At 42.1% G+C, this 12,971-nt stretch overlaps 1 protein-coding gene across 2 annotated transcripts in view; it reads left to right on the forward strand.

Moving 5' to 3' along the window:
* The window catches only part of scin (scinderin), a 117,069-nt gene that overhangs the window by 59,977 nt on the left and 44,121 nt on the right, over window positions 1-12,971 (forward strand). For both annotated transcript variants that reach the window (XM_048556190.2, XM_048556199.2), the window contains 3 exons: window positions 7,056-7,144; window positions 7,615-7,830; window positions 12,127-12,248. In XM_048556190.2, coding sequence (XP_048412147.1) covers window positions 7,056-7,144; window positions 7,615-7,830; window positions 12,127-12,248 — 427 coding nt within the window. The remainder of the gene's footprint in view (window positions 1-7,055; window positions 7,145-7,614; window positions 7,831-12,126; window positions 12,249-12,971) is intronic.

Consider the following 12,971-nt stretch of genomic DNA (forward strand, 5'->3'; position numbering starts at 1 on the left):
AGTAACCAGCAAGTGGAATCTGCCGGAGAATTTTTGCCACGTAGCTTGTTTGGCAAGTTAGTAACATTGAAAGATGAATATTAACGAGGTGGGGGAGGCTATCAACAAAACATTTGACAAGCAATGATTCTGCTTAAATGGCAACTTGCGGCTGCCAAGTGAGAACTCTCTCCTGCTGAATCGGAACTCCCCCGCCTCATGAGAACTCCCCCGCCTCATGAGAACTCACTGCTGCTTAGTGAGAATTCCCCCCATGCCTAGTAAGAACTCCCCCAGCCTAGTGAGAACTCCTCCTGGCCTAGTGAGAACTCCCCCATGCCTAGTGAGAACTCCCCCTGGCCTAGTGAGAACTCCCCCCGCCTAATCAGAACTCCCCCCTGCCTAATGAGAACTCCCCCCGGCCTAGCGAGAACTCCCCCCAGCCTAGCGAGTGCTCCCCCTGCCTAGTGAAGACTCCCGCCCACGCAGTGAGAACTCACCACTGCCCAGTGAGAACTCCCCCCACCTCATGAGAACTCCCCCCTGCCTCATGCGAACTCCCCCCTGCCTCGTGAGAAATCCCCCCGCCTTGTGAGAACTCCCCCCTGCCTAGTGAGAACTCCCCCCACCTTGTGAGAATTCCCCCATGCCCAGTGAGAACTCCCCCCACCCAGTGAGAACTCCCCCCTGCCTAATGAGAACTCCCCCTGCCCAGTGAGAACTCCCCCCACCTCATGAGAACTCCCCCCGCCTCATGCGAACTCCCCCCGCCTCGTGAGAACTCCCCCCACCTTGTGAGAACTCCCCCCTGCCTAGTGAGAACTCCCCCCACCTTGTGAGAACTCCCCTATGCTCAGTGAGAACCCCCCCCTGCCTAATGAGAACTCCCCCTGCCTAGTGAGGACTCCCCCTGCCTAGTCAAAACTCCCCCCACCTAGTGAAAAGCATAAAAGATGGATGAGCAACTGCTGATGCCACGAAGCTCTCCATAGCCCACCACTTCACTCAGACCGCCATCGGTTTTTACCCTGTGTTGCTCAAAGGCAACTGATGTTGTTGTGTGCTGGTCAGAAGGATAGAATTTTTCTCCAGCAGATATTTTCGTTCTACAACTAATGATCTCTTTTAATATTTAAATAACAAGTAATTGCTGGCTGTATGAAGATAAACAAAGGTGTGAAAGTCTTAGCTATCTATGTGCAGTTTCTGCAACTTTGTGAGAATAATTAATATGAAATTCCATAAATCGGGGTGACTGCCAGGTTAATTTTGTTCCAGATTCCCAGTTTTTGGGGTTATAAATTGAGAGCAAGTTTCCCAATATATAAACAGGCCATCTCACATCTGTATTGTTGAGACATGTTATGCACATAATTGAATTGTTTTGGTTAGATATAGACCTTTTTCCCTAAGTACAGAGCCTAATTCTCCTCGAGAAAACTAGACTCTGTAATAAATTTCATTCACTTTGCACACTGTTAGCCATTGGGTCTTACCCATCTGTGCCAGGATGTTAGGAAAAGCTTTTGTAGACAACACCACCAGCAACAGGGTATTATTGGTACTATAGGCCCTTTTGTTTTCCTATTTACAACACTGTTGTTATAAAAATGATACATAGCAAGCTGCGAGACCAAAAGATATGACTCATTAACATTAAAATCACTTGAGTTTGAGTTAACAAACGAGAAATAAAAATCTTTCAAATGCATAGAGCTTTAATACATTCTCAGTATGCCCCAAAAATCTTTTACATCCAATGAGCTACTTTTTAAAGTGTTATTTACTAGGTTGTAGTGCAGAAAAATTATTATAAATTTGAGCCTAGTGCATGGGATCGATCTCAAACACATCAGACAAATGACCTTTTTTGGTGTTGCTGGTTTGGAAACAGTTCCATGACATGTCTTTGATCCTTTAATCTTTAGCTAATTCTCTCGTTCGGATCGCTCTTACTTCACCACAGCCAACAAAACCTGCACTCTCTGGTGTCAGATCATTATTTATAATCAATATTACTGTCTACAAATGGAATAGTAACTGCCGAGCTAATTATAATGTTAGAAACAATTGTTGCCACTTTAAGACAGAGGGACCAAAAGGAGCAAGAATACTCATCAATGAAATGTGGACATGCCTGGGAGGTTAGCATCTATTGCCCATCCTCATTTACCTTCAGAAGGGACAAGCCAGGATTGCTCCCCACTGACATATGGATAATGATGGGATAGTGTAGGGGGAGGAGCTTAGATTAGTTCACAGGTCGGTGCAACTTCGAGGGCCAAAGGGCCTGTTCTGCGCTGTATTGTTCTATGTTCTATGCTCTATGACCTGGATGTGTGTAACTCCAGTATAAGGAATGTGACAACATCCAAGGCAAAGCAATGTGCTTGAGTGGCACATTATCCACCACCATCAATATTCACTGTCTTCACCACTGACACACAGTGGCAACAGTGTGTACCAATAACAAGGTGCATTGCCACAACTCACCATGAATCTTTGACATACACAGAAATACCACAACCTGCAAGGCTCATTCCAAACCATTCACCATCTGACTCAGAAGGGCAGTACATTTCTTTATCTGTAGCTGCATCAAAATCTTGAAATTCTCTTCGCAAAAGCACTATGAGTATTCCTGCATGACAAGGGCTACAGTGGTTTAGCTCATCACCACCTTCTCCAGTGAAGTTAAAGAAGGGCAATAAATGGTGGCTTAGCTAGAAATGTCTCATGTCCACCTCCCTTGAATGAGTTTTGAAAAAAAACTCAGAATAAAGTTGCCCTCAAATTAAATGCTACAGGAGATATGATTCTGGTCTTTAAGCCTGGTCTTTGCATTCACATTACTCAAGACATTTGCAGCCTCACAGCACCAAGGATCTGGGTTCGATTCCAGCCTCAGGTAACTGCCTGTGTGAAGTTTGCACATTCTCCCCGTGTTTGCGTGGATTTCCTCCCACAGTTCAAAGATGTGCAAGTTAGGTGGATTGGCCATGTTAAATTGCCTGTAGTGTTCAGGGTGTGTGGGTTATATGGGGGATGGGTTTGGGTGGGATGCTCCAAGGGACGGTGTGGACTTGTTGGGCAGAAGGGCCTGTTTCCACACTGTAGGGAACCTAATCTAATCTAATCATGTCAATGCAATGTAAACTTAAGGTGCTGTTGCATGGACATTGTTCTGCACCTTCTGAAATACAAGGGCACTAAATTTAATATGTATATATGTGAGGGAGCTTAAACTGGTGATGACAACTGCTGCTTCTCAGAATGTTTGTGTCTGAGAACGTGCATCCATTCTTAATTTTTGGATGTTAAGGGAGGAGTGGTTGGTGCCAAAACTTCCAGTCTCCAGTAGGTGGAGCTCACTCTACAACAAATGATGGTCTCTGCTCTTCTGCCATGATGAGAAGGAAGCTGGTTCCAAGCACTCACGAGTTTTACGGGAAGCTCAGCTGCTCATTACGATGCTTCTGAGGTGCAACTAGTAGGAAATTCAGAGTTGTTTGTCCTTTATTAACCAGCTTCTGACTGTCCACTGGAGGGAGGGGTGGGAAAATTTACATGGTCATTGAGGTGAAACTGATTTTCTTTAAAAAAAACTGGCTTGTTGATGAAGGATACATTTGAAGTGAGTTGATCCTTTGTGCCAAGCGCCACCACTGTTAACAAAGTCATACAAATCCGCAGTAAGTCACGGTAATGTTGATATTGACTCTGTCCTATGGCTCAGGGATTAAAGACAGGGAGTTGCAATCTTCACTTGAAGTGGGACGATACAGGGTGTTGCTTGTAGGTTTATTGAGTTTCCTTTCTGCGAGATAACATCACGCAATCTTTGGACAATTGAGCAACATTTCACATGCTGGTGAGTGCATGTAATGTTGGTGAGTTGCATTATTGCTGTAACCTCATGCACAGTTGAGAATTCAACAATCCTTGACTTTTGCCAAAAGCTTGAGATCGAGATGGATGGATATTATCCCTGTGGAAAACATCTGTGATGCATTTCAGTCAATTAGGCACGTTTGGTTTCTCAATCAAGCATTTTGAAGGGTTATCACGCCTGTTACTGTCAGAGAGATCATGGAAAAAAACATTTTCCTCATAGTGACAACACTATTCAGTTGAGAGAATTTAGAATTATATCAGTCCTTAGCCTTCTTAGTGGTATCACATTTATGTAAATGATAATTTTCTAATAATTTATCATTCATCAGCAATGATTAACTCTCTGGGCTAGTTTATTTAAAGCAGCAAGATGACAAGTTATGAGGCAGACATTACAGCAAGTCAACTGATTTATATAGTTACAGCATGCAAATCCAAAGCAATTTGGCAAGCAGTTATAATATTGTGTACATACATCACATGATGTTTCTAAAGATAAATTTTCTTAAAGGGAAGATACACAAACAATGGCCTTTCCAGAATAAATTGTAATTATTTTTGAATGATGAGTGAACTTATGAACCCCGATAATGCACATGTAGTTTACTGATACACCCAGATCTCGTGGTGATAATTCTGCCTGGAGACAACTTTGATTTCCCACAGTCATCAGCGGTATTGTCCGTTGTAGCTGTTTGTTGTTGGGATCTTGTACCTGATGCAACAGGCCCAGGAAGCAGTTGGAAAACTGGAACAGAACTGTACTACTCGCCATTCCATTTAACTCTGAGGCGGTGCTAACCAGATGGAAAGAGGAGAGCACAATGTTCTCATCCTTGACCTGGGGGCTGGCACTTCCGATGTATCTATTCTTTCCGTTCACCATAGTATCATTGAAGTGAAATCAGTGGTGAGTGACACCCAGAGTTTGCCTTTTTGTAGTGTATGTGCTCTCAGACCTTTTCTGAGAGGCATAAACTCCCAGGTAATTGCCTCCATAGGGTTGTAAAATTGCAAATTGATGCTTTCGATGGTGACTGTTTCACCATTTCCAAGTGGTGCCTGTGGTCCTTGTGCCATGTGAAATGCACATCCTTTCTCAATAAAGCCCGTTGTGATAAAGAAATTTGAGCAAATTCTGAAATATTTAACAACAAGAAACTGGACAGCTTGTACTTTCTGACAATATATCTTTCACTTTCTCTTACTTGCAATGAATCCAGCACATGCCCTGATCATTTGCCTTTCTCAGTGAGTGTAATTGGCACCTCAGTAGGGAATTTATTGTTGACTGGCAACCTGTTCAACACTCCCTGATGCTTCAACAAATAAGGACATAAAGAATTACATCCTTTCATTTCGCATGATTTAAGACTGTTGATCAGGTTTTACACCCATAATGCTAACTTGCTTGCTGACTGAGTGTAATAGGCCTCAGCAACACAATGTTTTCCATTATTGTTATGTTATTGTAACAATCTAATAATTGCTCACTGGAGATGAATTATCTCCCATTCTTAGTTACTGTGAGAAAACGCTGGTGGATCTTCATGTTGAAGTGTGTCAAAGGAAATAAAGTTGACTGATCAACTGTGTGACACACAGCTCTCCCATCCGCAATGCCCCATAAGTCAGGAGTGTATTGGGATACTCCCCACCAGCTTGGGTGAGTACAGCTCCAACAACATGTGAGAAATGTGACAGCATCCAGGGCAAAGCAGAATGCTTGATTGGCATACCATCCACCAGCTTCAACATTCATCTCTTCATCACAGTCACGCAGTGTGTACCATAGGCAACTCACTAAAGCTTCTCTGACACCATCTTCCTAACTGATGACTGCTATCTCATAAAAGGACTAGGGCAACAGCAACAACCTGCACGTTTTATTCCACACCATTCAGCATCTTTCGCTGTTGCTAGGTCAAAACCTTGAAACTAGTTTCCTAATAGTATTATGAGTATTCCTACACCATAAGTATTGCAGTGGTTTAAAAAGGCAGCTTTTTGATTAACAAGAGATAACAAGGTGTAGAGCTGGATGAACACAGCAGGCCAAGCAGTATCAGAGGAGCAGGGAAGCTGACGTTTCAGGTCTAGACCTTTCTTCAGAAATGGCAGAGGGGAAGGGGATTCTGAAATAAATAGGGAGAGAGGAGGAGGCAGATAGAAGATGGATAAAGAAGGAGATAGGTGGAGAGGAGACAGACAGGTCAAAGGGGTGGGGATGGACCCAGTAAAAGTGAGTGTAGGTGGGGAGGTAGAGAGGAGATAGGTCAGCCTAGAGAGGACAGACAGGTCAAGGAAGCGGCATGAGGCTGGTAGTTAGGAGGTGAGGGGTGGGGCTTGAGGTGGGAGGAGTGGGTAGGTGGGAGGACAGGTTAGGAAGGAGGGGACGAGCTGGGCTGGTTTTGGGATGCCATGGGGGAGGAGAGATTTTGAAGCTTGATTAACAATATGTTGCAATTTATGAAACAGATATGATATTCATTCAATTTCAGTATACAGGTTATAAACCCAAAGGAGACTAGCAGCAAAGTACAGTCACAACATTGTATATACATTCTACAAGGAGTCCTTAAAAATGAATTCTCTTGAAGATAATGTACATATACAAAATGTAGGACTACCTTGTTTCAAAAGACTAGCACAGTTCAATCATCCATTAGGTTGTGATTGATACAAGTCAAGGTGAAAGCTTTACAGTTAAGGTGTTTGTGCATTGAATATAGTTGACTTCCATTGGTCTGAAAAGCTCTCTGGAGTGGCAAAAGACCCAAGGCTGCCCAATCATGAAGATAAAACCTGTATAAAAATGGTTTAAATAATAAATTTGATGCAATATAATATTGAAATGCCAAAGAAAATGAATGCAAACTTATATGAACTGTACTAATCATAACTTTCCATTCAAAGATAACAAAGTGTGGAGCTGGATGAACACAGCAGGCCAAGCAGCATCTTAGGAGCACAAAAGCTGATGCTTCGGGCCTAGACCCTTTTTTGATGAAGGGCCTCAGCCCGAAATGTGAGCTTTTGTGCTCCTAAGATGATGCTGGGCCTGCTGTGTTCATCCAGCTCCACACTTTGTTATCTCGGATTCTCCAGCATCTGCAGTTCCCATTATCTCTGATATAACTTTGCATTCTACTGATTTGCAAATGGAATTTTTTGGTGTTTAGGTAAAAATGCAAACCCAAATGAGAGAAAGACAGCTATGAAGACTGCTGAGGACTTTATAAAACAAATGAAATACCCACCCAATAGCCAGGTAAGATACTTTAAAATGAAACTGCAGTATTTCATTAAATAATAAGCAGAATATACTAAAAGAATGATTCGAATGTGTTCATTGTTTGTTTGAAAATAATAAATGATACTAGGTTCATTGAATTTAGAAACAGGAATAAGCCAAATTGCTCAAATCAATTTGAACCTTACAGAAATTGGCTTTTAGAAGTGTCCTGCAATTGTTTACCTTATGCTGAATATGACCACTCACCCATAGTCCTTGCCTTGAAAAATTTGTTATTTAATATGGTTCCAGTTAAAATTAAAAAAAGTCACTTCTGAAGTCAATAAAGCACAATCAAAAAGTTAACACTAAAATGCCTCTTTGAAAATTGGGCATATTGAGAAGCTGCTAAGATATTGGGGCCTGCACAACTTCTGCTAACGCTGTGCAATTACTGTATTTAAATCTGCTTCAGCTTGACTTTAAAGCTTTACTTTCCATGATAGATTCAAGTTCTTCCTGAAGGAGGAGAACCCTCAACCTTCAAGCAGTTCTTTAAGAATTGGAAAGACAAAGGTCAAAGCGAGGGATTTGGAAAAGTATATGTCACTGAGAGAATTGCAAAAATCAAGCAAATTGAATTTGATGCTTCAAAACTGCATACCTCTCCTCAGATGGCTGCAAAACATAACATGGTGGATGATGCTTCAGGAAAGACAGAGGTAACACAATCCTCATGTGGAACAGAGGAAAAGAAAATGTGTGTGATTACATGTATGCATGTGCAGTGTTAAAAGAAATGGCTGTCTCATATGAAACTTGGATAGCGATGGCCTAAAGACCTACTTCATAGTACCATTTGGTTTCAGAGATTCTGATTGGATTTGGTCCAAAGGTTCAGTTCTCACTCGCCTCCTCCATCCTTTCCTGAAAGTGCTGGCTTACAGTACATTTTCAGTTCCGAGGGAATGCTTCATGCTTGCAATCTTCGTAATCAACCTGGAGTCATTTCGGCTTAGTTTATGGTCATTTCAGCCAAATCTGATTTTGTGTTTATCGAGTCCGCATAAAAGTATTTCCAACAGGATTGTTGGATTGTGCTCAAGAATGAAAACGCTGGGTAATTTGTCCTTTCCCTTGTCAGAGTATAATGAGGTTGTCTGCAATAAACCCTGTCTCAGTTGGTAGCATTGATCACAGTGTCCAGTCTACAATTTCATGGCCTGTACGCTTTCTCAGAGGGCAGTTTTGCTGCCAGCCAATACCATTTCATTGGCCTTTCCTGTTTGCATGGATCAATCCATCATGCAGGCCATATTCAACATGAACTGCTGGGGACCAGCAGTTTTGACCAGTATTTTTGATACAAGGTAAAAACAGCAGTTAATTGACCACACACTCCCACACTATCCAATTCCTTTCCTCTTTGCTGTAACTTCAGTTTTGATAGAATTCCCTTTATAAACACTGCTGTTATATGAGATCCATCATGTAAAGGGTATCTCCTTGCTTTCCATACTGATGTATTGAAGAAGACATTGAGCTGGATACTCCAATGGCCAGAGCAACATGGCAGCAGTGGAGTCTGGAGTCAGGCGTTTTCACCCTGTTGAGTCCTGGACACAGCTGACTCTGTGGGAATTGCCTAGAATGCTGAAGCTGGGTAAAGAAGTGGCAGATGGAATTCATCCCGGGAAAATATGAAGTCATTCATTTTAGAAGTTTGAACTTGAATGTAGAATACAGGGTTAACGGCAGGATTCTCGGCAGTGTGGAGGAACAGAGGATCTTGGGGTCCATGTCCATAGATCCCTCAAAGTTGCTACCCAAGTAGATAGGATTGTAAAGAAGGTGTATGTTGTGTTTGCTTTCATTGGCAGGGGAATTGAGTTTGAGAGCTGTGAGGTTATGCTGCTTCTATAAAACTCTGGTTAGACCACACTTGCAATATTGTGTTCAGTTCTGTTCAGCTCATTATAGGGGGGATCTGGAAGCTTTAGAGAGGGTGCAGATGAGATTTACCAGGATGCTGCCTGTACTGGAAGACAGGTCTTGTGAGGAAAGGTTGAGGGAGGCTTTTCTCATTGGAGCGAAGAAGGATGAGAGGTGACTTGATAGAGGTGTACAGGATGATGAGAGGGATAGATAGAGTGGCTATCCAGAGACTTTTTCCCAGGGCGGAAATGACTATTACGAGTGGGGCATAATGTTAAGGTGATTGGAGGAAGATATAGGGGAGATCTCAGAGGTAGGTTCTTCTCACAGAGAGTGGTAGGTACATGGAATGCACTGCCAGCGGTGCTACTGGAGTCAGATACATTAGAAACATTTAAGCATCTCTGTTAGGCACATAGATGATAGTAAAATGTAAGGTCTGCTGGATGGTTTGATCTTAGAGTAGGATAATAGGTCAGCACAACATCTTGGGACAAAGGACCTGTACTGTGCTGTACCGTTCTGTGTTCTATGTTCTTCTTCTTTATAGTAATTCCCCTATGTATGGAACCCTTTGAGAAAGTCCTTTGAATTCAGAGATTTAAGAGAGTTCTGGCTTGCTTAAGAATGATAGTTAACCAGGGAATGTTAGAGAATTAAAAATATACTCAAACCATTTGGTAACTATTAAACTGAGTCCCTGACTCACTGCTGAAATCCCCCAACTACAGCCTCTACCCCCACCCCGATACTCACAGACCTCCAACTCCTCATTGTGTTTGACACACAATCTCCCCAGCTGTCCTGACGCAATTCCTAGACAGGGTCCACAAGCACTACGCACAGACCCATCATTACTCAGTGCCTGCGAACCCAATCCCACACCCACCCTCCCCAACTAGACCCACACCTCACTCCTTGCTGGATTGACTGCCCACTTCACCAGTCCTGTACCCTATTGGACACAACCCTACTTCACCACCAATCAAACCTTTCTCTCTGAACTAGCTTCTGCATTCATTCCTGTCACCCTGCCCCCTCATTTATCTGCCCCTGCCTACCCTTAATTCTGCCTTACTCCCACCCACCTCCCACCCAATTCTGTAATGTGCCTTACATAGTTACTCTTTTAAAGGAGTTGTCAGAATGGCTGGTTTTGCTGCTGGACATTAAACTTCAAAACACAGCACGCAGACTGATGTGAAATGTGGTATGGTTTCTTCGAAGATAGCTTCACTGCTGTGTCTGTGGATTCGTGGAAAAGTCAGTAGCAACAGCAAGCCCCTCCCCTAACACACACACACACACACACACACACACACACACACACACACACACACACACACACACATACTTTCTCTCTCTCTCTCTCTCTCTCTCTCTCTCTCCCTCCCCAGGAATCTCCTGCACATAATTCATCTCGAGGCAAGTGCAAATGGGTAATGTATGAACTGATCTGGATCTGAAATAGGGTTCTCAAAGCTCTTTGGAATGTCTGCATTAAAAGGCTCCATGTTAAAACAAACAAGTCTTGTGTAAAGGTGAAATCACCCTAGTCCTAGTGGACCATAGGATTGCTCCCTCATTAGAGAGAGAGAAATGACTGGTGGCGATTTAACGTGAGGGTCATCCTAAGTGCATTATCATGATCTAAGATGCTTTTATTGCAATTGTGGTTTTTGATCATTTTTAGATTATTGAATCTATTATATGAGAGGTGTACCACCTATAACATTGGAAGTGGCTTTATTTTTAAATTCGTTCACAGGATGAGGGTGTCACTGGCAAGTTGTTGCTCCATCTCTAATTGCCCAGGGAGCAGTTTAACACAGTCAACCACATGTAGGCAGATCTCCTTCCCTAAAGGGCATTCGTGAACCAGATGGATTTTTTTTTTCGAACAACCATCATTAGAGTGTTAATTCCAGATTTTTCTTGAATTCAATTTCCACCATCTGCCATAGTAGGATTTGAACTCAGGTCCCCGGAACATTACCTGGGCTTCTGGATTAACAGTCCAGCGATAATACAACTGGGCTACCACCTCTCCAGGTTGGTGCTGAATATATTGTTCAATACATTGTGAAGAGCAATTAGCATTCCAGTTCTTTAAAATATGCTCCTCCCTTTGTGGTTTAACAATTTGACAGGAAGGCTTGATTACAACTTACCTCGGACTCTCTCAATGTTGCAACATACAATTTGCTGAAGAATGCGTGATAGTAGCAAAAGTTGGTTGTCATTCTGATTATCCCTTCTGCTGTAAGGGCAAGCCTTTTCTCGGTTGGGTGAAAATGTGACTATACAGCAACAGACGAGTTCTCTGTAATCTGTCTGGTTGATACCATGGCAGTCACGTAATAACTAATGTAGTGAGCAAAATTGGACAGATCATTGCTAAACATTTCCTGCCCACAGGTAGCAGCTACCAAACAATACATGGGGAATCAATCTTTATAATGTCATGGGTTGTAGGCATTGCTGGCAAGGTCAGCATTTGATGCTCATCACCAGTAGCCCTTGAGAGCAGTTAAGACACAGCCACATTGCTGTGAGTCCATATTCACACGTAGACCGGATCAGTTAAGGATGCTAGATTTTCTTCTGTGAAGAATATTAGTGAACCAGACTATTTTTGCAACAAGTGATGATCGTTTCATGATCACTGTTACTAATTCTAACTTTTCAATTCCAGAATTTTAAAAAATTAACTGAATATAATAATTAATTAAATTTAAATTCCACTAAATGTCATGGTGGAATTTAGGCTCAGAATATTAGCATGGGCACCTGGATTGCTGTTGTCATAACCACCATACCATTATATATATAAAATATCAGTGATTGCAGCTCAATGTTAATACATTATATGTGGAATATTTTGGAACATGTTTTTGCAAATGTGAGTTTTCCTATTTTCTTATTCCATATGTCAAAATCACATCTTGTTGAAGATCGTATGGATCCTTCACAAACATTTCATCAACTATGTGATAAACTGAGACTATTTTGAGTTCTATGATGCCTTTTATTGAGAATATATAAGTAAATGCAAGCATTGATGAACTGCTCTTCTGTTCTAGATTTGGCGAGTTGAAAGCAATGGTCGGATTCCTGTTGACCCCAGTACTTACGGACAGTTCTTTGGTGGAGACTGTTACATCATTCTTTACACATATAGAACGGGACAGATCATTTATACTTGGTGTGTATTATCAACTCTTATATCGATCTTATCTCTTATTTTGATAAGCTTGATATAATTGTGAGATTTACAAATGTTCCTTGGCATTAAACAAAGAGGCTGAATTGGTTTGGATTATTCCAACTGTGAATTTAAACAGAATCCTCTTTTCATCCACTATCAATCTGAGCTTATCCAAAGTTCTGCTACCCACATTCTAAATTAACAAAATGAATCCTCTTGACCTACTTTGGCTCCCAGTCTGTCAACATAAATTTTAAAATTTTCGTAGACATTTTTAAATCCTTCCATAGCCTCACCACTCTCTATCTCTGTAATCTCCTTCAGCCTGACCATTCTCTAAATTTCAGAGCTCCTCCAATTTTGTTCTCTTACATATCCTCGATTTTAATCCCTCCAGTACTGGTAACTGTGTTTTCAGCTGTCCTGGCCCTATGTTCCAGACTCCCCTTCATAAAGCTTTCTTCCTTAGTGTATTTATTTCCTTTAGTATGTCTCTTAAAACCAACATCTTTGTCTAAGAGATATTGGGCACTGTAAATGCTGGAGAATCTGAGATAACACGGTGTGAAGCTGGGTGAGCACAGCGGGCCAAGCAGCATCAGAGGAGCAGGAAAGCCGGGAGCCTTCTTCTGAAGAAGGGTCCCGTCCTGAAATGTCAAGCTTTCCTGCTCCTCTGATTCTGCTTGGCACGCTGTGTTCATCCAGCTTCACACCGTGTTA

The sequence above is a fragment of the Stegostoma tigrinum genome, chromosome 2, assembly GCF_030684315.1.
Source record: "Stegostoma tigrinum isolate sSteTig4 chromosome 2, sSteTig4.hap1, whole genome shotgun sequence".
Taxonomy (NCBI): domain Eukaryota; kingdom Metazoa; phylum Chordata; class Chondrichthyes; order Orectolobiformes; family Stegostomatidae; genus Stegostoma; species Stegostoma tigrinum.